At 38.3% G+C, this 25,750-nt stretch overlaps 1 protein-coding gene across 1 annotated transcript in view; it reads right to left on the reverse strand.

The window, feature by feature from the left end:
• Positions 1-25,750, reverse strand: part of Hs3st-A (Heparan sulfate 3-O sulfotransferase-A) — a 166,137-nt gene that overhangs the window by 38,721 nt on the left and 101,666 nt on the right. The window contains exons 3-5 of the mRNA XM_065221163.1: positions 17,949-18,126; positions 17,263-17,394; positions 16,894-17,109 (exon numbers count right to left, since the gene is read on the reverse strand). Coding sequence (XP_065077235.1) covers positions 16,894-17,109; positions 17,263-17,394; positions 17,949-18,126 — 526 coding nt within the window. The remainder of the gene's footprint in view (positions 1-16,893; positions 17,110-17,262; positions 17,395-17,948; positions 18,127-25,750) is intronic.

Consider the following 25,750-nt stretch of genomic DNA (forward strand, 5'->3'; position numbering starts at 1 on the left):
AATCTTTATGAGACCAAGCAGTTTAGAGAGCGTTTGACAATATGCACATCATCGAATGGTATCAATATGATATTTAATGCTTTCCAAACCACTCTGGAATTCTGATCTTGAAGCTCTATAGGCTCAATGACATCTTGAACAATTTCCTGATATATCTTATGGCTTCATGAAATACAAGAGAGCCTGGAATTAATATCTTGAAGTTATATATACTCAATTAAATCTAGAAAAATGTCCTGAAAATCGTTATAAGTACGTGTAGCACAACCTCATGACAACATGCACATCAAAGATTAGTATCAATAAGATTTTTAATACGCACCAAACTATTCATGAGCTACACAGATAAAAATTCTGAATTTTAATTGTGATGTAAAGATTGATTCACGTAGACTTGTATTTCATTTCACGCAACCGAGCAACTTGCAAACAATGTTGTTTACAAAGATGGGCTTTTGTATACAATATTTGCTACATTGTATGAAATGTCTCAGAACTTTACATGATTTATAATGTAAACTTATATGATATGTGACGCTCGATTTATGTGCATCATATTGAACAGAAATTTACGCTACTTTTTCGAACTGTGTAAGATCATGAAGTTCTACAGGCTCATTGAAGTCTTGAACAATGTCCTGAAAATCTTTATAAGTCCGTGAAGCTCAAGAGAGCCTTGACAATATGTACCTCATGGATTGGTATCATTTAGATTTTTAATACTTGTTCGCAATAGCGAAACTTCCTAACTATCACCACCGTCAGCCGTGCCAAGAAGCGTTTACAACACTCGCGATCCTTTTGTGTGTGTATACGTTACGAATCGAGTCGTCGTAGAGAGAGAGGGAGAAGTACAGCCGACCGTCACTGGCTTGGTCGAATAAACAGTGAGCTTCCATCGACCAATCACAGAGCAGAATGTATCATAAATGTAACTTTTGACGTTATAAAAGCAATAGCCATTTTCGAACCATTGTTCAGTTTTATACCAGAAGCAGCGGAATAAACATTGTTTAAATCAAACCCAAAGTAGCCGTTTTTCCAAGCTAGAAGAAATTCCCCTGACCTGGCCGGATTCACCGATTAATTTCAGCGTCGCCTCGAATCAGCTTGAGCCCAACCTGCACATAGCTCACTACATCTTTAAAAGAGTTACCCGTTGAGCTCTTTTCAGAGTTCAGCAAGAATTTTCAGTAGATGAAGCTTATCGCTGGGTGCTTTGGAAGCTATCTTGTTGGATTGCATCGTCACCAACGTTCGTTAGCGTGCGTGTAATGGTAGTGGACCATTATCGCCAATTGTTCATTGACATCCAGCGTCGGTAGCAGGCTGATTGCATTGTCGACATCAACGTGTGCGTGCGGTGGCAGTGAGTCATCACAGCACCATCATCATCGACGTCGGCAGTGAGCCGATAGAATCATCGTGGTGTTCATGTATGGTTGTGTTCACAGTGTGTGAACACAATCGCCACGTCACCGATCAGCAGTGGGTTGATACGTGGATGGCCATCCATATTGTGCAAATTGTTTTTTTTTTTTTTTTCCTTTGGTTTGTTTTTTTCCGTCGATCTTGTTTTCCGTGCTGAGCACCAATGCTACCGACGTGCCAGGAAGGCAGCTCCCACACCTGGACTCTACCTATCGACCCATCAACTCATGAACCGGGGACCAACGGCTTTACTTCCCATCCGAAGCAAGGCGTGATCAGAGATGTTATGCCTCAGAACATCCCGGCGGCGCCGACTGGGATTGAACCCAGGCCTGCTGGGGTGAGAGGTAATCACGCTTACCACTACACCACCGGCGCCGTTATTGTGCAAATTGTGAAAGTAGTGGTTAGCAGTGAGCTAACGTGTTGGTGGCCATCCGTCTCCATCAATGTTGGCAGTGGGCCAACAATACTCTCCAAACAATTTTGGAGCTATGACCTTGAAGTTCTACAGGCTCAATTATTGTCTTGAACAATGCACTGAAAATCTGTATGACTCCAAAAAACTCAAGAGAGCTGTAGAGAATAGGACAAATATATCGGTTGTTATGCTGACATTCACTAGAGATCGATAGTAGGCGAAATATATCGCTTGACGTAAAGAAAATGATCGGTGGAATCAATAGTAGGCTAGTTGATAAAAAGGACACAATAAATGAATCTTAAGAGTGAGTTCGTAACGAACGGAAGCAAAAAATAAAAAATCGTCTATTTAGCGAAAACTAAAAAAAAAGAAAGAAGGTTCCAGATAAAGCCGCTTGGATGGTCCAAAAATCGAGTCCGGTCACGACAAGAGCCTGTTGATAACATGCACATTTTGGAATGGTTTCAATAAGATATTTCTCGATTACTTTTTCGAAGGGACGTATCAGCTTTTGCAAACAATGTATTTGATCGTCGTTTTTTCGTAACTGGTAGTTCGCCCACGCATACTAACACCACTATCAGGTAGGAGAAAATTTCCCCTATCTGATTGTAGTATTAGTATGCTTGGGTGATCTACCACTTACGCCAAATCAACGATCAAATTAATTGTTTACAAGAGCTGATACGTCCATTCGAAAAAAAAAAACAATCGAGATTTGATGCTTTCCAAACTATTCTGGACTAAAAATCTTGAAGATCTGCACAGCCAACAAATCTCAAGATGTGATAATATGTACATCATGGAATAGTATAAATGCTCTCAATCGAGTCAATGCAATGCAGTCAATCGAGAAAGGTAGGATGATAAAAAAAACTTGGCCATGAAGTTCGTATTTAAAACCACTCGGTATTCGTCTGCATTACCAGATTATTTATATTCAACATGAAGTTAGAGAGGAAGTGAATTTGTTATTTTCACGTAGGTTACAAATAAGTATGAATTAATTCTTTCTTAATATTCGCAAACAAAAATTGCTTACGTATGCACTTTCTTGCAGCATTTACGATAAAAAAAATGCATGTTTATACAGAAACCAAGTCGATAAAAGTATATTTCATGCAAAGAGATGATAAATGTATCGACAGTTATATAAGACCAAATATGCAGCTTGATATGCAAAACAACGCAAATATTTGACCTTTTTGAACAACAAATGGCCAACAAGCAGTTCAAATGTGAGTTTTAAATGGTAAACATATTCAACATGTTCGAATAATCGACGTATTCCTAGAAAAAATAACCCTCTTCCATGTCTTTCGTGTAACCAAAAGTTCAATTGTGCAATTAAGCGCTGCCAGAATTGATGTAAACCATTTCTAGGCATCCAAAGGATAATCGTAATGGTTGTCCCAAAAGTAAATCGTATATTTTTGTATTGAACATTCAGACAATAAAAAAATGTTTTGATCATTCAATATTTTATACTACACTATACCGCGTATAACACTATTCATTTTATGTTTTGTGCTAACGTAAGAAATACACCTCTTGTGAGGATGGAGTATAACCACTCTATACTTCATTTGGAGATTATAATATAAGCTTTCAGAAACACCTTGAAACATAAGAAAAGCTCTTTTCAGTGTAGAGAAAAGTGAAATAAAATTTGTAACTGATATTTACAAAAGTCGGCCTGCTACCGATGAACAAGCACGAATCATGATTCAGGAAAAGTTAATCTTCTTCTTATTGGCCACCTGAATCCCCATAGTGCAGTGACCGACCGTGGGCACAACCGATGCTCGGGTCATGAAATTCACTTTTCGCTTCCTACGGAAAGGTAGACCCAAATTCGAAAGGAGCGAAACCGAAGTCACTCTCTCACACTGCTGACAGGGACTAATTTTCATTTCATTTCCACACTCTATTGGCTGTTAGTGGCGGTGAGAACATCGAACTGAACGGTGCGGGAAAATCTAGGGTGGTTCTTCAAAAGCTAACGTAACAAATCATATTTCCTTACGATGAAATCCCACTGAGTATATCATTCATTCTCATTCGTGACCAACTGAGCTTACTTTTTTGGAATATTTTACGAAATAATCACCCCACTTTTTACGACACTGAGTGTCATCTGCCGTTATGCCCTGCTGTGTATGCTTACACTTATCGTGATAAATACATGCGTGAGGACCGTTGTCGCGCGAACAGAAAACGATGTTAGAGAAATTTCCTTTTCGACTTTCCTTTCGACTTCCGTTCAAAATGTGTCTATGTGGTTGTCAGAAGCTTCACGTAGGTACACATGTTTCCACCCACATCCACAAAGAGCACACACCGCCGTCGCCATCACCAGCTGACCTTCGTGTCTCGCAGTGCGTGCCGACGTCGGTAAGACTGGTTGCGTTTTGATTTCATTGATTTGGCATTTTCTCGGCATTCGAGATTCACAAGTGGCAGACTGGTTTCGTACATAGGAGAAGTAATCGATTTGTTTTCCAAGAACTCATCGACCATATGCCAATTAATAAGAAGGGAAGGCCTTTACGCGCAAATGGTGCAATTACAATTGGCGTTGCCAACGGGGGTGTCTAGGAAGCCAGGCCCCCTTCCGAATTGTATACCTCGACGGTTCTCAATCTGTCGGTGATTGTTACCCACTTTGGGAAATTCCATAAACTCGCGGACTAACAATTACTAATTGAAGTTCCGATGAAAATGCTCAAATCTGCATTCATGAGCATGGGCATTGATGGCCATACAATTCGTAATTGCGGAAAAGTGTGATTGATTGAGCTGAATTTCACGTTTGTTAGGGTAACCAACTGATTTTGGACCCCTAGAGGAAGTGAGATCACGTTTATGTCAAAATAATATTATTTGTTTATTAATATTATGCAATTTACATGCGGTTGTGTTCGAAAGCTACTCATCTTGGATGTAAAATGTCACTAGATGTTTTATTTATTGATATATACTCGAAAAATAATTCTTTTTACATCATGATATTCACATATTTTGGACCCTTTCACTTGATTTTGGACAGTCTCCATAATATATTTTGGACACACTGAATGGGAATGAATATATTTTGGACATGCTAAAGTTCTTTCAACCTATGAGCCTAAAATTTATTACGACGGTCACTTCTTCCTATCTCGCATTTGTTAGGTCCGTCTAGGTGGGAAAATTTTCAAAGAAGGTGCCGTAAAACGGGGTGAAATTGATCAGCGGGGTGAATTTGATCGCTGAGTATACCCAATATTGTACTTATGCATAATATTTTTACAATGCATACAAAGATACATTCGTACGCTTAGTAACGAAAAACATGTTACACACAGTGTTGGAAAAATCATTTTCAAAAAAAGTTCTATCACAGCTCATTGCAGAGATAAATCCCAAAGGAACTTCTCACAAAAAGTTCGCGAACGAGAGATGATAAAAAGTTCATGAAAGCGTAGAGCGAGAGAAATTTTCATTTCGTATCGCGAAAGATCTTTCGTCTCTCCATCTCACATCATTTCACACGTACTCGTGATTCGAACCAACCAAATATCCCCTCAGCTTTGTTCTTTTTTTCCAGCGAGTAAAGGTAGGCGATGATCATGCGAGAGTGTCTGTTTGTTTTCTTCTCGCTCTCCGATATTTTTCGCATCCTTCACATTAAATACCATTTCCAGAGAACTTTGAGATTTGGGCGTAATTGCTTTTGTAAACAAACACGTCATTCAGCGATTTCTCACGAATCAAAGCACAATCTAGCGAACTATACTATACCAAATGAATCATTCCTCTACCTGTCTGTGTTGTTAGTTTTTTAGATTGAACTTTAATTCACGAGAAATCGGCGAATTAAGTGTGTGTTTACAAAAGAAATTACGCCCTAATCTCAAAGTTTTCCGGATTTATTTATAGTTTTAGCACAGACAAACAGACATAACACTCGCAAGTTGTTCATCGAACTAGCATTTAACGGTCAATTTAAAAGTATCGTAGTTGGTAGTACCGCTACTTGTGGCGCGCATAGTCAATTCCCTTGTGTTTGACGTTTACACACTAGCGCCATCTGTTCAGCGTACTACCCACCACAGTGTACTCAACAGATGGCGGTAATGTATTAACGACGATGTTTTGTCAGTGAGAAATATTCAAGGTGTTATGTCTGTTTGTCTGTGGTTTTAGTTCTCAATGCAACCAGCTAATAATAGATACTTGTAACCAGTGCTGTAAATTTTCATATCATTAGATTGAAGATGAACCACTACAACCATTCACAGAATTGTGTAAACGAATTCTCACATGACCATAATTTGAAGAGCCCCTTTCTCATTCGAAGCTCATTGTCACTGTCAATTGAGTCACTCAGGCTGTGTTCCATTTGGCGAATTTTCACTTAAACTTGACACTTCGAAACTAAATTATAATGTTCGAAAATCCCTCTGTTATTGATCGGTCAATTTTCGAGAAGGTGTGTGTCAAAATTGATTCCTTGTCTGTCAGATATAAGTCTGCTGGAATAGCAGGTTTATTTGGAAATTTTCCATCTGTCAAGTTTAAGTGAAAATTCGCCAAATGGAACACAGCCTCAGTATCATTTGATATACGACAGTGGAGTATGGAAGAAATCCAGGAAAATGGTCCCGAACAGACAAGTCGACCCGATGTCGGATCAATGTAAGGCTAATTTAAGGTCGATGTCGACCCAATGTCGTGTTAATGTCGGGTCAATTTTGGGTTTATGTCGGGTCAATGTCGGGTCAACATCGGGTTGGGGTTTGATAGAAGTCAGGTTGGTGTCGGGTTGGCTTAGCTTTTTCGCCGGAATGTCGACCAGAGCTCCGTTTGTGTGTAGGTTACACTCAATCGAATGATATATAGCGTTTCTCAAATGAGAATGATCCATGCCTTCGTCAAATGACTAAGCAACTGATATCACCCATTCGGAGGAGGTCCCCTTTGATAGCGAATAGCTACTTTTCTAATTTTCATCAAAAATGTTCAAATGATTTTGAGAATTTACAGCACTGGTAATAGCACAGTGAAAAAGTTCACCACCACCTATATTCCCAACCATCCCCCTGCATATAATTATTGCATAAGAGCTTACAGGAACGATATTACGAACACTAGTGATGAGAGGAGCCATGCATTAACTGTATTTCGTGAAAATGAGGATACATTAGGCGCTCCTCCTTCCGCAACCCCCTATCCTGAGGAACGGTTTTAATATAAAAATTGCTAGTCACAAAATCTTACACTACCCTCCCCGTTCCACGTTAATGTCGCGTTGACACTTGTGCTGATTCATTCATTTTTTTTGCCAGAAACCAATGCACCAATCAATCAGTTGCACAAAACTGTTCACATCATCCTGATAACGGCTACTTTAAACAACAGGCGCCAGTAGACAGCCAGGTACCAGACTTATCAGTCTTTAGAGATTGTATTGATTTACTCGGGATAGCTTTCTGTCTATAATCTTTCCCTTGTGAAATGTGCAGTGCAATTTTCAAGAACGAATGTGGTGTAAAGAGATAGAGAGAAAAAATGATCTGATATTTTTCGTATCCTCACGTTGGTGATTCGAGTTAAAAAAGTTCGCGATATCTCATTCTCTCATCCCAGAAAGTTCGCTCAGGAAATATTGGAGTGTGAAACTAGTGAGGGAAAGTTCCCAAGAGAAAACGTATCGCAAGCGAAAATGATATTTTGGTGAGAATTCCATCACTGGTTACACATGAAAAAATATCACGAGAAATTTCAGCGATCAATTTTGCCCCACTGATCAATTACGCCCCGTTTTACGGTATGCATAAAAGTTAACCCCCCGTTACTCGCGCTGTTGTACTTTGTACAACACATATGAGTTTTCCATTGCCATTTTGTTGCTGCCAATCGATCTAAAAAAGCTAAACTTTGATTACAATTAACCCCCAAAATGCGGATAATAGAGAAAATGTAAATGGAAACCGCGTAAACGGTGTCCATACTACGTGGGATTGACTTAATTGGTTACAACATGGAATATCTCGATATCCTGACCAGATAGAAAGTTACTGTCTTGCGCAAAGTTGTTCAGGAGGTCAAAGCCTATTTCTTAGTGTACAATAGTTCAGAATTATCTCACTTCGTGGTGCTAGTATACATGTGAAATTCTCGTGTATAAAATATCTCTGAATCCTGACCAGATATAAAGTAAATGCCTTCAGCAAAGTTGTTCAGGAAGTCAAGCTCTTTTCGTTGGTTGAGTAGTTCAGAAATTTCACACTACGAGGCACTAGTATATACGTGTAATTTTCGCATATACAATAGCTCGAGTTCTTGACCAGCTAGAAAGTTACTGTATTGAGCAAACTTGTTCAGGGGGTCAAAACTTTTCGACTGGTAGACAGTAGTTCGGAATTTTCTCACCACGTGGCGTTTGTATACATATACACTTCTCGCATATGATATATCTCGAGATCCTGACCAAATAGAAAGTTACTGTCTTTGAAAAAGTTGTTCAGGAGGTCAAAGCCTATTGCTTGGTGTAGAATAGTTCAGAATTTTCTCACTATGTAGTTCTAGTATACACGTTAAATTCTCTCATATAAAATATCTAGAGAGCATAACAAGATAGAATGTTACTGTCTTGGGCAAAGTTGTTCAGGTGATCAAGGCCTTTTGGCTAGTGGACGGTAGTTCAGAATATTTCACTTCATGGTACTAGTATATACGTGCAATTCTCGCATATGATATATCTCAAGACCTGCTAAAAATGTACTGTAATCGGCAAAGTTGTCCAGGCGATCAAACCCTATCGTTGGTGGAAAGTACATAATTTTCTCACTAGGTGACGTTGAAAGACACGTGAAATCCTTGCATATAAAATATCTCTGAATGACCGGCATACTAGTGCCACGTAAAGGGAAAATTCTGAATTACTGTACACCAACGAAAAGATCCTAACATCCTGAACAACTTTGCCGAAGACAGTAACTTTCTGTCTGGTCAGGATCTAGAGATATTTTATATGCGAGAATTCCTCATGTATACTAGCGTTGCAAAGTGAGAAAACTCTGAACTTAAGTCCACCAGCAAAAAGGCCTTGACTTCCTGAACAACTTTGCCGAAGACAGTAACTTTTTATATGATCAGGATTTCGAGATATTTTATATGAGAATTTCACGTATATACTAGCACCATATAGTGAAAAAATTCTGAACTATAGGCTTTGAACTCCTGAACAACTTTTTCGAAGACAATAACTTTCTATCTGGTCATGATTTCGAGATATATCACATGTATACTAGCGCTATGTAGTGAGTAAATTTTGAACTACTGTCCACCAGCAAAAAGGTTATGATCTCTAGAACTACTTTGGCAAGACAGTAACTTTCTATCTGGTCAGGATCTCGAGATATTCCATGTTGCAACCAATTAAGTCAGAACCCTCGTAGTATGGACACCATTTACGCGGTTTCCATTTACATTTTCTCTATTATCCGCATATTTTGGGGGTTAACTGTAATAAATATTTAGCTTGTTTAGTTAAAAGCAAGTTTTTTGAGGAATACTCGTTGATTTCAGATCGATTGGTAGCTCGGCTGCAAAAAGGAAATGGAAAACTCACACTGTTGTACAAAGTACAACGCGTGAGTACTCGTGTTACAAAAGTTGGCGCGAGTAACGGAGGAAATATAATATAACATAAAGAAACAACTGATCATACCATAAAAAAAAATCATTCAGAAGTATATCTTAATACGGAGACCTGACTCTATGCTTGCAGTCCATATTATTTTTGTATGGGCTGTTCATAAACTACGTAGACGGTTTTTGAGAGATTTCAACCCCCCCCCCCCCTTCCGTAGAAGACAGTCTCAAACACAAAATTTAAAAAATTGTATGGACCGTAGACATCTGCCAAGCGCTCCCACCCCCTAAAGCGTCTACGTAGTTTATGAACAGCCCCTTAGTTAAATGCGTTTGGGAGATAGGAAAACTTTTGTGGAAAACTAGGAACTAGGAAAACTAGGAAGTGGACCACTCTACGTGTTTTGCCGTTTTTCCCATTTTGAATCGCCTGATAAACAAGAAACTTTATTTAAAAACAATGAATTCATATAATTTTGATTGATTTACTTACCAATTTAATCAGAAATCTGAGATAATAGCACGATCGACCAACCGGAATTTTTTTTGTCGCTCTTTTGATGATTCTCATTTGATAAGTGTCCAAAATAAGTTGGTAACATTTTTTTGCGATCTTTTTTGGACACTTTTTATTTAATACTTTTTAAGTAAAATCTTAAGGTGAAATCTTTATAAACACGTGAAATACATCTTCCAAAGTCAGATAAACTGATTTGATAAAAACAAATCATTGAATTGTATATTTTAGACCAAATTTAAAACAAGTACACTAACGCCGATTCCTCTTGACAAACGTCGAAACATGAAACTTTGTCGATAACATTTTCTAAAACTGCTTAAATTGAGCAATTGTAAGCAATTTGAGGTGAACTAATGATCTTGAGACATAGCAAGTAATTGAAAGAATGTAATTACAACATCAACCCAGATGAATTTGAAGAAACTAGACAGTAAGCGAGGAAAATATATGAAAAGGGTCCAAAATATGTAGGGGTCCAATTCAAGTTGGTTACCCTATGACTCAATTATGTGCCAAATTTGACTCTCGTATATGCCAATCTCAGAGTACCTACACTCCAAATGCTGATATCTTCTTCCAGCTAAATGATTTATCAGCAAACATATGTTTTATTGCTGGACACACAGTTTATTAGAAATATTGGCGTTGACGGCGACTCTGTAGCTCTTTACTCGTATGAGAAAATCCATAAGCAAATGTCAGACTGTGCGCGAAACATGGCGGACTTTGTACTATCCTTTCACTCCACCACCATAGCATAGTAAATTTTGCTGACAATCCAGCAAATGGTTTTTGATAAGAGTTTGCTGAAAATCCAACAGTTTTTATTGTTAAATCAATCCACAACATGTAAGAACATGTAGCCATCTCCATAAGCATTATTGCCTTGTTTACAAATCTTCCAGGAACGTCTTGGCGAATATTTAAATTAACCTGTGAATAAAAGTGGTGTCATTGGGATAATATTTCTTCGCCTAAGTATTTCCTTATCCTACCGTAGTAATTACGAAAGAGAAACTATTCTCAAACATGACAAACACTGAAGACATTATCCGCCTTATTTATCAAAAGACCATGCAACTAATACAAAAAATTACGAGTCTTTTTGACAGTTCATTTTTGCTGGTTTCCAGCAATAACTCTAATGAACTGGGTTTCCAGCAATAAAAAATATGTTTGCTGATATTTCAGTAAATATTATTTTGCTTGACCTTCTTCAGCAAATCATTATGCTGGAAGAGAATATCATAATTTGGACTGTAAGGCCACCGCGCCCCTTACATCACAACAAAAAAAGACCGATGATCGATCAAGCTCGCGTCTTCCCTTCTTCTTTAGCTTATTACGACTCTACTGGGACCTTATGCCAACTCTCAACTTAGTGTTCATTGAGGGTTCAATTTACTTTGATGCATTTTCGAAAAATTCATGTGCAGTTGTTTTCGACGCATCATTTCAGATTGCAAAAAGCTCGCGACATTCTATTCTTGTTTCTATTTACACTATTTTGACAGCTGCCAAGTGTCTAGAATCAATAATAAAAACAAAATTCTGAACTATCGGCACCCGTGATGTAGTGGTAGGCGTGATTGACTCTCACTCCAAAGAGCCTGGGCTCAATCCCAGTCGGCTCCGTCTGGATTTTCTGAGGCATACAATCTCTAATCACGACTTGCTTCGAGAGGGAAGTAAAGCCGTAAATCTCAGGTTCATGAATTGATGGGTCGATAGGTAGGTTTCAGGTGTGGGAGCTGCCTCCCTGGCGTCGGTAGCATTGGTGCTCAGCACGGAAAACAAGATCGACAGAAAACAAATCAAGGAAAATAAACTGACATTTCTCTTATATAATAAGGCAATTTTAGGCACTAAAAAATAAAGTAAAATTCCTTATTTTGCCTGAAACTACCCAAAAATGATTCGATTTCTAGTCAAAAAGGTAGGTTTTTATGTATAAACTTTCCATCATATGCAACGGCGTTTTGAGATATTGAATTAAATGTCGTTTTATGATACAAATTCCTATTGTGCAATGCCACGGCACGGCCTCACCTCAATGGTGTATTCAGATCTAAACGTGCATTAGCGGACCGGAGCAAAATTTGCGTTGGTGTGAGAGAGATAGCAAATACTTCTCTCCACCTCAAAGCTCCCAAGGACGCATAAGAACCGCATTGCATGCCGAGGTAAGTGAGTTTATCAGACGATTGACAAAACTCGCAAATACGATTTCATTAAACGTGCGAGCGAGACAAAAAATACTCTCATGAGAGAAAAATCTTTGTCTTCTTCTTCTTCGCATTTCAAGCTTATTGCGTACTCTCAACTTAGTGTTCTAGATGCACTTCCACAGTTATTAATTGAGAGCTTTCGATGCCTGTACTATTTTTGCATTAGTATAATTGTGTGGCAAGTAAAGGGTGATACGGTCAAAATTTGGTCAAGGGAAAACGCGTGTAAATCGGTGAAATCGTTTATTTAAAAAATCAAATTAAATTTCTTTTTCAAGTTCAATTAGTATAAAATTCAGGAAAAATATTCAGTTAGGCTTCCGCTTTTCCAAATCCGAATTGCCGGGCCTTACGCTTGACCCCTGCCATCAGATTTTGTACAGCCACCTTGTCCACCTTCTTCGCCGCAGAAAGCCAGTTTGCCTTGAACTGCTGCTCGCCCTTAGCAGTTTTTTTGGTCTTCTTTAGGTTCCGCTTGACAATAGCCCAGTATTTCTCAATTGGGTGGAGCTCTGGCGTGTTGGGAGGGTTCTTGTCCTTGGGAACCACCTGCACGTTGTTGGCGGCGTACCACTCCATGGCCTTTTTACCGTAATGGCAAGATGCCAAATCCGGCCAAAACAGTACGGAACAACCGTGTTTCTTCAGGAAAGGCAGCAGACGTTTATTCAAACACTCTTTCACGTAAATTTCTTGGTTGACAGTCCCGGAAGCTATGAAAATGCTGCTTTTCAAGCCACAGGTACAGATGGCTTGCCAAACCAGATATTTCTTTACGAACTTTGACAGTTTCATGTGCTTGAAAACATCTGCTACCTTTCCCCTTCCTTTTGCCGTATAAAACTCCTGTCCCGGAAGCTGCTTGTAGTCGGCTTTGACGTAGGTTTCGTCGTCCATTACCACGCAGTCAAACTTCGTCAGCATCGTCGTGTACAGCCTCCGGGATCGCGCTTTGGCCGTCGTATTTTGTTTATCATCGCGATTTGGAGTCACTACCTTCTTGTAAGTCGATAGTCCGGCTCGTTTTTTGGCTCGATGCACGGTTGTAGACGATACACCCAGCTTATTTGCGGCATCTCGGAGAGAGAGGTTAGGGTTTCGCTTGAAACTACCGGCAACTCTCTTTGTCTCAGCGGCTTCCGGTTTTCGATTTCCCCCCGATCCAGACTTCCTGGCTATCGACAAACTTTCCCCAAACACTTTAATTACATTTGTAACGGTTGATTTGGCAACTTTTAGCGATTTTGCCAACTTTGCGTGCGAGTAGCTCGGATTTTCGCGATGCGCGAGCAAAATTTTGATACGCTGCTCTTCTTGCTTGGACGGCATTTTGACAACTGAAGAGTGAATTCCAAAATCAAAATAGGAGCAACATTCTACACACACACACCTTCAAAATGAGGGGTGTTCAGGTTTTTTAAATGCAAAATTGAAAGAAATACGTCAAGTTGATATTGACCAAATTTTGACCGTATAACCCTTTACAATCATACTTCTATGCCCAGGGAAATCGAGAAATTTTCGAACACAAAAAATTCTCGAATCAAACCCAGCCACGTCCAGCATGGTCTTGCTTTGTAGCTGCGCCTTTACCAACTGAGCTAAGGGAGGCCGCAAGCTTTGTCTACAACACCACAAACGATTACAGCGCTCATCGCTTCCCCTTCGTTAAACAGATCTACATTTCTCACACATTGCTCCAAATAGAAATGTTTATACTGGAGCGCCACAATTTGCAAATGGATCAAATTGAGACAAAATTAAGACCCGTGCTTTCATGAATAAATATACCGAATTATCACGATTTTAGAGAGCTGAAAATCGTACGTTTTTAGTAATATGATACTTAGCTAATTCCTCGAAGTGTTTGTCAATCCACAATGCAGAAAAATCTACTTTTTTATAAAGAAAAACTCGTCAAAGCTATTAAAGGCTGACTAAAACTAAATAGGTACGCCCCTCGCGTGCCACTAGCACGCCTCTAGTGTTGGGAATCGAAAATCTTTGACAGTGGTTTGTTTAAACTTCTATAGAGAACAACTGGTGCAAGTTTGATCAAAGTAGTCGATCATGTTCAGAAATAATGTCGAAAGAAGAAAAAAGTGCTGAAGATGCCGAAAACAACAGTTTGTCTAGTGCTCAAAACCTACTAGGAAACCCTGAGTGTGGAAAGGAATCAGCGAACCTACGAAAAAACTTGACCCAGGGATCGTCAGCTGCGCAGCAAGGTGTTGAGGTGCGTTAAAACCAACCGCGGTCTTTCTATCCGATATGTGGCCTGAAGGTACAACGCCAACATTCAAACGATGCGGAACATCCTTGCCAGGGAAGGATACAAGTCGTACAAACCCAGTAAACATTCGAACCGGCACATGAAGCAGAATTTCGAGGTCAAAAAGCGTGCAAGACCATTGACATTGAGTTAACTTATTGACTAATGCGAACAAGGCAGAGCTCCACCGTGGAAGGTGGTTCGCCCGTCCGGTAGAGATGCCCCGATGGCCGAGAGGAAGGAATTAAACATTGAAAAACAAACTAGCGTCCTTCAGGAAGGAGGCCAAGGTAGCCAGGATCGAAGGTTCATCGCCCATTATGTCACCGATATTCCCCGAAAATCCGTAGTGTTGCCGCACGAACTCGTACTTTAGACACACGCAGAGGATATGCTCGACGGTGGCTGGAATATTACAGACGACGCAGGTCTTGCGGAAAACTCCTCCGCCAAAATCGTGTGAGAGCCGGGTGTGACCTGTGCGAAGCCTGGAGATGACTCGTTGCTCCTTCAGGTTCCCAAGGTTCTTGCATGGACGCGTGCTCTCCTTGATTTTCCTTACAAACGGTCCTTGGTTTGCCAAGCATTCTTCTTGCCACCTGCATGGAAGTTTCGACCCATCGCTTGATGTCCGGAAGTGGAACTTCATCGGTGTACCTATCACCAGATGGTCCCACCCCGACCAGTCTGTCAACGTCGGATGCCACTATGCCCCGGAACCCAAGCGAATACTGTGTTGGGGGGGAAGAAAAAAGAGAACATTGTGGCGGTAGGCTCAAGCTCGTTGACGAGGTCTTTTTCGCAATGCCTATCCCAACTCCGTTGTGCGATTTGGAGCGCCGCAGAGTTGTCTCCTGCCATAAACTAGTCCTTAATTCGGCTTTCGATGTTTAACGGTCTCGATTGCCAACTTTTTCCTCCCAGCCAGTGGCTCTTGGCTATTGGTCTTGCGGAAAACTATTGGTCTTGCGGCTAATTCCTTTTGCGGGTGGTTAGCTGGGAGGCGCTTGACACGCCGAAGTGTCTTTCATCTAGCTTTTACTGCCACTTTTATCTCTTCAGACCACCAGCGAAGAGCTTTTTGCGCGGGAGTTGGGCCAGTCCGGGGAATGGCTAGTCGTGCCGCATCATGAAATACTATCAGGATTTCTCTTAATATCTATATCACCAAACAACCAATTTTGCCCCCGGATCACAGTATTTACACTTTTTAATTTTTTTTTGTGAAATGGGGTCCACCTAAAGATAGCCAGGTAGGGTCCACCTTGTAGCATGCTTTAAAATCACTATAAAACTTGCAATGTAACGGCGCCGGTGGTGTAGTGGTAAGCGTGATTACCTCTCACCCCAGCAGGCCTGGGTTCAATCCCAGTCGGCGCCGCCGGGATGTTCTGAGGCATAACATCTCTGATCACGCCTTCCTTCGGATGGGAAGTAAAGCCGTTGGTCCCCGGTTCATGAGTTGATGGGTCGATAGGTAGGGTCCAGGTGTGGGAGCTGCCTTCCTGGCACGTCGGTAGCATTGGTGCTCAGCACGGAAAACAAGATCGACGGAAAAAACAAACCAAAGGAACAAAACTTGCAATGTTACCTGGGTTGATCATATTTAAAAACTAATAACCAAATATTCTGATTATACTTAAAATTAAATTGTGGTGCATGTTTTCATAATTCCCACTACCATGTTATAATTAAGCTAAGGAAAAAAAATCTACAACACTCATGCTCATATTTTTAGATTATTAAACGAGCTGATTGCAATAATTTTTTGCTCTAAGCATAGTAAACTAAAAGTAGGTGCAAAGTATCAGTGGTTCGTTATAATCAAAGAAGAAGATATAAATACAAACCTAACCCTAACAGAATAGTAAAATCCGACCTCATTTTAGTTAATTTCAAGGGCGTTAAGTTGTGACATTTTTTGTTAATGCCAAAAGGAGAAAATAATATCTTTTCATCCATTAACATACACAGTGAACCTTGAAGGGCAACCTATAGAAAACAGAGGAAGCATTCGGATATAAGAAATGAGTCACTACTGGAACTTACTATGGCAATAGAACACAGCACAATTTACAATAAAACCTTTACGAGACCATTCCGTCCGCAGCGGGTTTAAATTGGATCCCGCCAGTGCAGAATGGTGGTGGCTTCAATCGAATGAGCCCTATCCAACAATGGCGTAGAATGAGATGGGATAAAATTAACCTTCGAGAAAAAGGGAGGAAAAAAGTTCTCGGCAAATGCTTATCAACCCCTTGGGCGCCACACAGCGCACCGTTGAATTTTAAATCGATTTCGTGTAAAACTGAGCAGAACGAACGACCAAAATAGAATACGACAAATTTTTGCTATGGCACAAACACGTGGCACTCACCTCGGGCGTCACAAAGTAGCTGGGGCTCTTCTCGATGGTAATCTGACCGCGGAACGAGTGAGGCATCTTTTTTCGGTACCATTCCAGCCCCTTGAGATAGTTTTCGTCGCGGTCGAAGAAATGAATCTCGCCAGCTGCCTTCTGAATCCGTGGATGAAGATACAGCATCTCCAGCAGCGCACGTGTGCCACATTTTCTCACTCCAATTATCAAACACTGTGGTATGTGGGTTCCATCGATAGAGAGAGAGGGTTGAAAATTGGTTGCACGAGGTGGTGAAAATGAGAAATGAAAAGAAAACACAGAGAAGAACACATTTTCCGATATGAATGCAATTTCCAACAATAAATTCAACTGCCAATAAATTACTTGAGGAAGTCTTCTGCTCGTCTTGGGGAAATGGATCCTGTTGGGGAATAGCACGGGATGATTAATCGTCGGTGGATTCGGGATGTGATTTGTTAGTATGGCGATTTTGTTTTCGGATATGGCCGTTGCTGCCTGGAATGAAAAAAATGGGATAAGAGAAACATTCCAGTAAAATTACTCTGTAACAATTCAAATTGTGTGCTTTGGAAATGATTCCATTTCCGTTTCTTGTTCGCGTTGATAAGACGAAGGGTTTATGCTGGCATTCCCATTATTCCAAATTTTTACATTTTTGTTTCGTTCACAATTTACATAAATAGAATCAAGTACCTAAATAAACGATTTTCTACTGCAGCTATTTCACAAACAACGCGGACAAGCAAGCGAAACCTCATATGCTCGTCCACCACTTCGCGTTTTCAGCGACACAAATCTCATCATCCAGAAGCCGTACGTATCTGAGAGTTTAATGCGATGCTTGCTTTTTTGCAGCAAACATTAAGTAGTATTTTCAGCTTCGTACATTAAATGGATCGTCAGTTGTGTGCCCGAGAAAATGCCACGAGGTGAACACAATTGTATGAGAAACGGCTTCCGTGAATCATATCCTTAACGAAGTCACTTGCTTTGACCGCAGCAAGGGCAGGAAACGGCAAAGGAAATGAGCCAAACAGACTTCAACTTACCTGTATGCTGTAGACAGCACTGTCGTACAGAATGTGAAACGTAAGAAAAAGCGATAACAACATAACCGATAAGAACAGAGCCGCTAGCTTAGGACGGGAAACGCCTACGATGAGGACGCACTCTGAGTGGGAGGTGTCTGGTGGCCCGATGGGCCTCATAGCCGCTTTGGGTAACCATCTGAAATGGAGAAAAATAGAGAAGAAGGAAAAGTTATGTTTAGCCTTAGATAAATTTGCTATGTTTTCGTTTTGCGGTGGTGTATTTCCGTATGACTAATACACATACTTCAAGGGAGCATTATTTATTCATTTATAATCATGAAGGCATCAACGGAAAAAGGTGATTTCTGAGGTAGAATATAAATTTGTATCATCTATCGTCACCCAGTGACGAGTCTTGATATTCACGACTTGTCATTTCTGATTGCTGAAACGATAAATAGACCACATCTGTGGAGAGCACAGATTTGCAAATGCCTTTTACAACAGCTGGCGCTTTTAAGAGAATTGAGACAATAATTTTATTGCATGAGAGCACGGGGGAAGATGGCCAATAGGTCATCTTCTGGATTAGAGGGAAAATAGCAAAAAAGAAATAATAATTCAGGCTCGACCCTCTTCGTTTTGCATGAAATTTTGCATAATTGTTTGATATGGTCAATAATTCACATTTGAGCTAAGCTTCAGCCATTTTCAATCTTGCAAAGAAATTCAAAATGACATACTCGATATTTTTCAACAAACCAAAACTCTAAAACGTTACTTCCAATCTAAATGACGTTTGCGACAAAGTTGTGGGAAAAAAATAAATCCATTTCAGGGAAATACAATCAAGCAATTTTGGGTGAATTACTCGAAAAATCGAATTATTGACCATAAGAAACAATTATGCAATGTTTTTTTTTTTAATCTGAGAAGGTTGCGTCAGTTGAAAACTCAAATTTTGGTTGGGGATCGATGTAGGCTGCGCTGCGAAAATGACGTGTTTTTGTTTTGCTACGTCGTTTTTGTTCTAGTGAAAATGTTATAAATTTACAATTTCATTTTTAAAAAGTGTTAATTTGAAAGTACAGAAGTGATGCTGAAAAGTGCATTAAGCTAAAATTTTCAAATTCTTATCCATTGCATGTGGTGCCGACTGTTCTTACCTACGCGTAGTTACGCTCAGCTAAGTTTATTTACCTTTTCGTTCCTCTGTCCGATAGGAAATATCCATCTAATTCAAGACGATCATTTCAAAACTTACTAAATACGCGTCAATCGAGTATTGCATTACTGCTTGATTGAAAGTTTCAGTATATTATCAATGGTGTATATTTGCATCGATAATGTATTGGAGCGGGGCTTATCATGTGTGAAAATAGCTTCGGAATGCTTGCGTTCTTGAAATGGGCTATTGTAGCTGCGGTAGAGCTGTCACCTTCTAACTCCCGGGTTCAAGCTTCTTTGCATTCATAAGAAATGATTGCAGGCAGATTTTATCGATAATACCACTGCCAGACAGTGGGAGTTAGGCCAAGGGCAAATCTTCATTGTAATCTACGATTCCACATACTATTAATAACCTTTCACACATGAGAACCTCCTATCGATCAGAATGAATTGTGCATATGTTTAGGATCAACAAACATTTTCAGGCGCAACGAAGCAACAAGATCGAGCTGATAACGTTTCTTAACTCCAAAATCTGAAGACTGTTTTGAATAATATGTTTAGGTAATGGGCAGCAACATCGGACAGATAAACTACTTACAGCTTCTATTTATTATATGCTTGATATAAAGATTTCCAGCAAGGCCGGCTGGGCGTATCCTATGGCTTACCCCCCTACTAACAAAAATTCACCCTTCCCATGAGGGGTCGTAGAGTTATCTGTATCTCTCTTAAGGCCATCGTTCGGACATTTTGAGCCGTTTGTCTGTGATTTGGGTGGTTTTCCAGGAAACGTCCCGAAAATCCTGTGAAGGAAAGCGAATATCGGGAAACAAATTCCGTCCGATTGTAGCCAAGGATTTTGTTTTCCTAGTGGGGTAAAATTTGGGTGGAAAAGTGCATTCAACTTCAAGTGGTGTGCTTTTTCCGGGAAAGTGGCATTTCCACCCAAAGAGAATATGCACGTGAGTGTATATGTGCGCGCAAGGAAATGCAATCTTGCGCCTATGTTTTCCCGGGAATTTCCCAAGAAAGTATACCATATTTTTATACCAGGACATTCTGCAGACTATGCACAACATGATAGTATACATAAACATATGATTTTCGAAAATTTGTAGCATGGTTTTTCAATTTCCAAACCATGCGCCAAACATTCTCGCTGTAAATTCGTCACGGACATAGTAAAGAAGCAATCAGCAATTACGCATTTGTTTTACCACGTTGCCACATTTTCTTGTTCGTAGGTCCACGAGTCCTTTTTCGCTAGTTCGCTCATCATATCAAATTGATCAGGAATCAAAAATTATATCGAAGACCTACGACGGATCCGAAATTGAAATTGAGATCTCCATATATTCTTTCATCATATCAAACTGAACAGGAGTTCTTCAAAATCTTATCTTATCTATCGAAGACCTACGACTTATCGGGAATTGAAATCGAATGCTGCATATTCCCTCATCACATCAAATTGATCATTAATTCTTCCGAATAATCAGAAATTATATATAAAACGTATGACTAATCGGAAATTGAAAATGAGTTCTCCATATATTCCACCAACACATCAAATTGATCATAAATCCTTCTGTAGACATTCATATGTTCCCTCATCACATCAAATTGATCAGGATTTCTTACAAATTATCAGAATTAATATCGAACACGTATGACTAATTGGAAATTGAAATTGAGTTCTCCATATATTCCATCAACATATCAAATTAATCAGAAATCCTTCTGAAGAACTTCGGGCAGTTCGAATGTATTTCAAAATACAAGGATGATCAGGAATTATTTCGAAATTTCACCAAATTATCAGAAGTTATATGGAAACCCTATGACTGATTGGAAATTAAAATCGATTTCACCATAATGTGTACCCTATGTACCATATCAAAGTGTTCAGAAATTCTTCCGGATTATCAGATATTATATTGAAGGTCTTCGACTAATAGAACAATTGTAACCAAGTTTCCATGTATATCTCAATCAAATCAGGTTGATCAGGAATTCTTTCGAATTATCAGAAATTATAAAAAAAAAACTTCCTGATCAGATATTAAAATCGAGTTGTCCTTATGCCCTTACCATATCAAATTGATCAGGAATTCTTTTGTGTGACCAAAAATTGTATCGAATACCTACGAATGGTGGGAAATTGAAATCGAGTTTTATCAGGACATCTTCCGAATTATCAGAAATTATATCGAAGACCTACGACTGATCGGAAATTGAAATCGAATGATTCATATACACCCTAGCAAAGTGATAATGAATTCTTCCGAATTACCAGAAATCATATTCAGGGCCTTCGACTTATAGAAGAATTGTCATCGATTTTTCCATATAGGTATATCTTTATCATATCAGGTTGATCGGCTATACTTCCGAATTATCAGAAATTATATCGAACACATACGGCTAATTGGAAATTAAAATTGAGTTCCCCAAATATTCCCTCATCATATCAGATTTATAAGGAATTCTTCCGAATCAGCAGAAATTATAAAAAAGACCAATTACTGATCGGAAATTGAATTCGAGGTCTTTGAATATTTCCTCATCATATCAAAGTGATCAGGAATTCTTCCGAATTATCAGAAATTAAATCGAAAATCTACGACTGATCGGAAATTGAAATCAATTCTCCGTACATTCATCACATCAAATTGATCAGGAATTCTTGCGAATTATCAGAAATTATACCTAACACGTATGACTAATCGGAAATTGAAATTGAGTTCTCCATATATTCCATGAATATATCAAATTGATCAGAAATCCTTCTGAAGACATTCGGGAAGTTATACTGATTTTAAAAATACAAGGATGGTCAGGAATTATTTTGAAATTCTTCCAAATTGTCAGAGGTTATATGGAATCCCTACGACTGATTGGAAATTGAAATCGCATTCTCCATTAATTCCCTCATCATATCATATTGATCAGAATTTTTTACGAATTATCAGAAATTGCCACTGATTGGAAATTGAAATCGAGTTCTCCATATATTCCATAAGAAATTACATCGATGACCTACGACTGACGGGAAATTGAAATTGAGTTCTCCATATATTCCATCAACATATCAAATTGATCAGAAATCCTTCTGAAGATCTTCGGGCAGTTAGAATGTATTTCAAAATACAACGATAGTCAGGAAATATTTCGAAATTCTTCCGAATTATCAGAAGTTAGTTGGAAGCTTTACGGCTGATCAGAAATTGGTATCGAGTTCTCCGTACATTTTCTTATCATGTTTAATTGATCATAAATTCATCTCAAGATCTTTTCAGTTGGAATGTATTTCAAAATATAAGGATCTCAGGAATAATGTCGAGACCTTCAAATGACCAAAAATTGAATCTATATCGTTTGAATAGTATCCCACCTTATAAGAATGATCAGGAATTATTCCAAATTCTCGCATCATATAAAATTCTTTCGAATCATCAGAAATTATATAGAAGCCTTACGGCTGATCAGAATTTTTTCTCCGAAACACTTTTTATTGTAATTCTGGTTTATTGTAAGAATTTCAATCACATGAATAGTGCATCGCAATTTCATAAAAATAATAATTAGGAAGTCATTATCCAATCTTAATCTAAAGAATTTGAGCGTGTGTGGATGAAAACAAATATAGCAGGTGAAACTTTTTATTCGCCACAGATTATGATTGTAATATTTCTATTGAAATATTCTTCCAAATAGCCGAATAAATAGTATCTTATTCCCTCCTGAAATTAAAATTCTTATCTATGGCATTTTCAATCAACGCATGCTGATTTCATTTATTTCTGATGCAGAAAATGAGAGCATTCTGCTCGCAGTCATTGGTGTAAATGAGACATTGCAGTTTATTTAAAAATAAATTGTTTTCTTAGGACTAAACCAAATAAATCAAGTAAAAATCAGCAGAATCGCTTTCAAGATTTTTTACTTAGTCTAGTCACACGATAAAAGTGCAAGAGGTGATGTCTATATAAAACACATATGTTATGGTAAATATAATTGGCTAGCGCAACTTAATTATAATTATAACGCAACCTACTAATTTGGGCATGTTGTAAATAAATTTCATCCTTCCAACGAATGGATTTTTTTTATGTTTCCATCATCAATTAACTAAAGTTATTATTCTGGGGTATTTAATTGTATGAAAAAAGGGCATAAAATGAGATCTCATACTCCCAATGCAGATGCAATTTTTTGGAGAATCTTTACATTCTACTTTCAAAAAAGTCATGGGCTCTTTAGAAAAAGCTTGATACTGTTAATAGAATTGTACACCATATTCTTGATAAAATTCCCAATTTTTGCAAACATCTTTTTTTTTTTTACGTTTCTCTTCTACACACCATACTTGGGATGATAAAACATGAATGAAATGTATTCGAAAAACAAGAACATTACGTGTATCATATATTGAAGTTATAATTCGGTATTGTAACTCTTAATTACCTGTTTATAACACATTTATAACTGATGGTATTTGATGAAAATTTGCTAGTCATGTGTACCACTGAAATATAACTTATTACTTTCATATTTTAAATAAGTTATATTTAAGATGTATTCATATTTGCTCACGTTTCTAAAACTGACATACGAAAAGATGTTGTTTATAAGGCTAGCAAGTTTTCACCAAGTTTTTTTTTTATAAATATGTTGTAAACCGATAATTGAGACATTCAATACCGAATTATAACTTCAAGATAAACAGCATGTCAGAAAGGTTGAATACTTCACAAAAACAATACAACGGGTATAAAACAAGACGTTTTGCAAGCAATTAATATAGAACTTATTCACAACTGGGATTTGTTTTATTTGTCAAGAACGATGTTGCAAGTGATACTTGGGAACGGACCGTCAGAAAATTGTAAGATACTGCGAGAAAAAAATCTAATTCATTTCAAGTCCTGTCAAGAGTTCCTCAGGGCTCGCACTTCGAACCTCTTCTTTTCATTTTGTACGTTAACGATATCTCTCTTATTTTGAAAAAGCTCAAACTGCTTATTCATGCTGATGAAGTACATGTTTTTTTAGACGTGGTGTTGTAAAAGTTTGTTTGATAAAATAAATAATATATAAAATAAAAGATTTACGTGTTTTTCTAGATTCTAAATAAGCAATTGTGGATCATTATAACACAATAATTCTTAGAGCAGGCAATTCATATTTATTTTATAAAGCAATTTTATTTTATAAAGCGTTTTGGTTTCCACTTTACACCTTACACAATTGAACGAATAGAGTCAATCCAAAAGTAGTTTTTATTATATGAGTTAATTGGGATGAACAGCATTTCTTCTCCCATCTTATGAAGCATGTTGCTTGTTAATCAACATTCAGGTATTGAAAGAGCATCGTCTCTTGGTCTCTTCCGTAAACAATATAGCTTCGCAACGCATTGACTCAGGTTATTTATTATCAAGACTTAATTTTTATGCACCGTTTCGAAAATTGCGTAATAGACATTTGTTCGCGGTAGATCACCACCGCACTAGCTAAGCGAAATATGGACCGATAAGTCAGATGATATCTATATATAATGAAAACTGTGAAATGATAGTCCTAAATATGTCACCGCTAAAATTGAAAAATAATTCCAAGCACTGCGAAATCATAGATCATAAGTAATGATATTATAATGTAATCTACGCTTTTGATTAACGACTAACTAAATAAATAAATTGATAAATTGATATAATATTTCCTTATCAAATCGAAATTATTAAAAATTGTTATGAAGATCTTCTGTCAGTAAGAATGCATTTCAAAATATAAGAATCACATGATTAAACATTGAAAATAATTCCATTGAATATTCTCTCATCATATGAGGTTGATTAGGAATACTTTCGAACTATCAAAAATTATATCGAAGACCTTGGACTAATAAAAAAATTGAAATCGAGTTCTCCATATATTTCTTTATCATATAAAAAAATCCTTGGTTTGTTTCCGTCGATTTTCTTTTGCGTACTGAGTACCAATGCTACCGGCACCAGGGAGATAGTTTCCACACCTGGACCCTACATATCTGCCCATCAACTCATGGACTGGGGACCAACGGTTTAACTTCCCTTCCGAAGGAAGGCGTGATAAGAAATTTTATTCCTCAGAAAACCCCGGTGGTGCCGACTTGGATTGAACCCAGGCCTTTTGGGAATCACGCTTACCACTACACCACCAGCGCCCCTTTTATAACAAATATATCAGCAATAGACATTTGACATTAGACATCTTCTGAAGATCTTCAGTCAATAAGAACGTATTTTCATAACATAGTGTTGAACAGGAATCATGTCGAAGATCTGTAAACGGTCAGAAATTGAAATAAAATCCTTTGAATATTCGAAGTTTTGCTACATTCTATCTGACCGACGATCATCATAATAATTACTGATCACTTTGATATGATGAGCGAATATATGGAGAATCGATTTCAATTTCCTGTAAGTCGTAAGTCTTCGATATAAATTCTGATAAATTGGAGGAATTGCTGATCAACCTCATATGGGACGATAATATTCAAAAGATTGAATTTCAAATTAAGATCATTTGAAAGACTTCGACTAACCATATTTATATTTTGAAAATACATTCTAACTGACCGAAGATCTTCGGAAGATGAC

The sequence above is a fragment of the Ochlerotatus camptorhynchus genome, unplaced genomic scaffold (assembly GCF_037179485.1).
Source record: "Ochlerotatus camptorhynchus isolate MF236.1 unplaced genomic scaffold, CSIRO-AGI_Acam_v1.1 ptg000139l, whole genome shotgun sequence".
Taxonomy (NCBI): Eukaryota; Metazoa; Arthropoda; class Insecta; order Diptera; family Culicidae; genus Ochlerotatus; species Ochlerotatus camptorhynchus.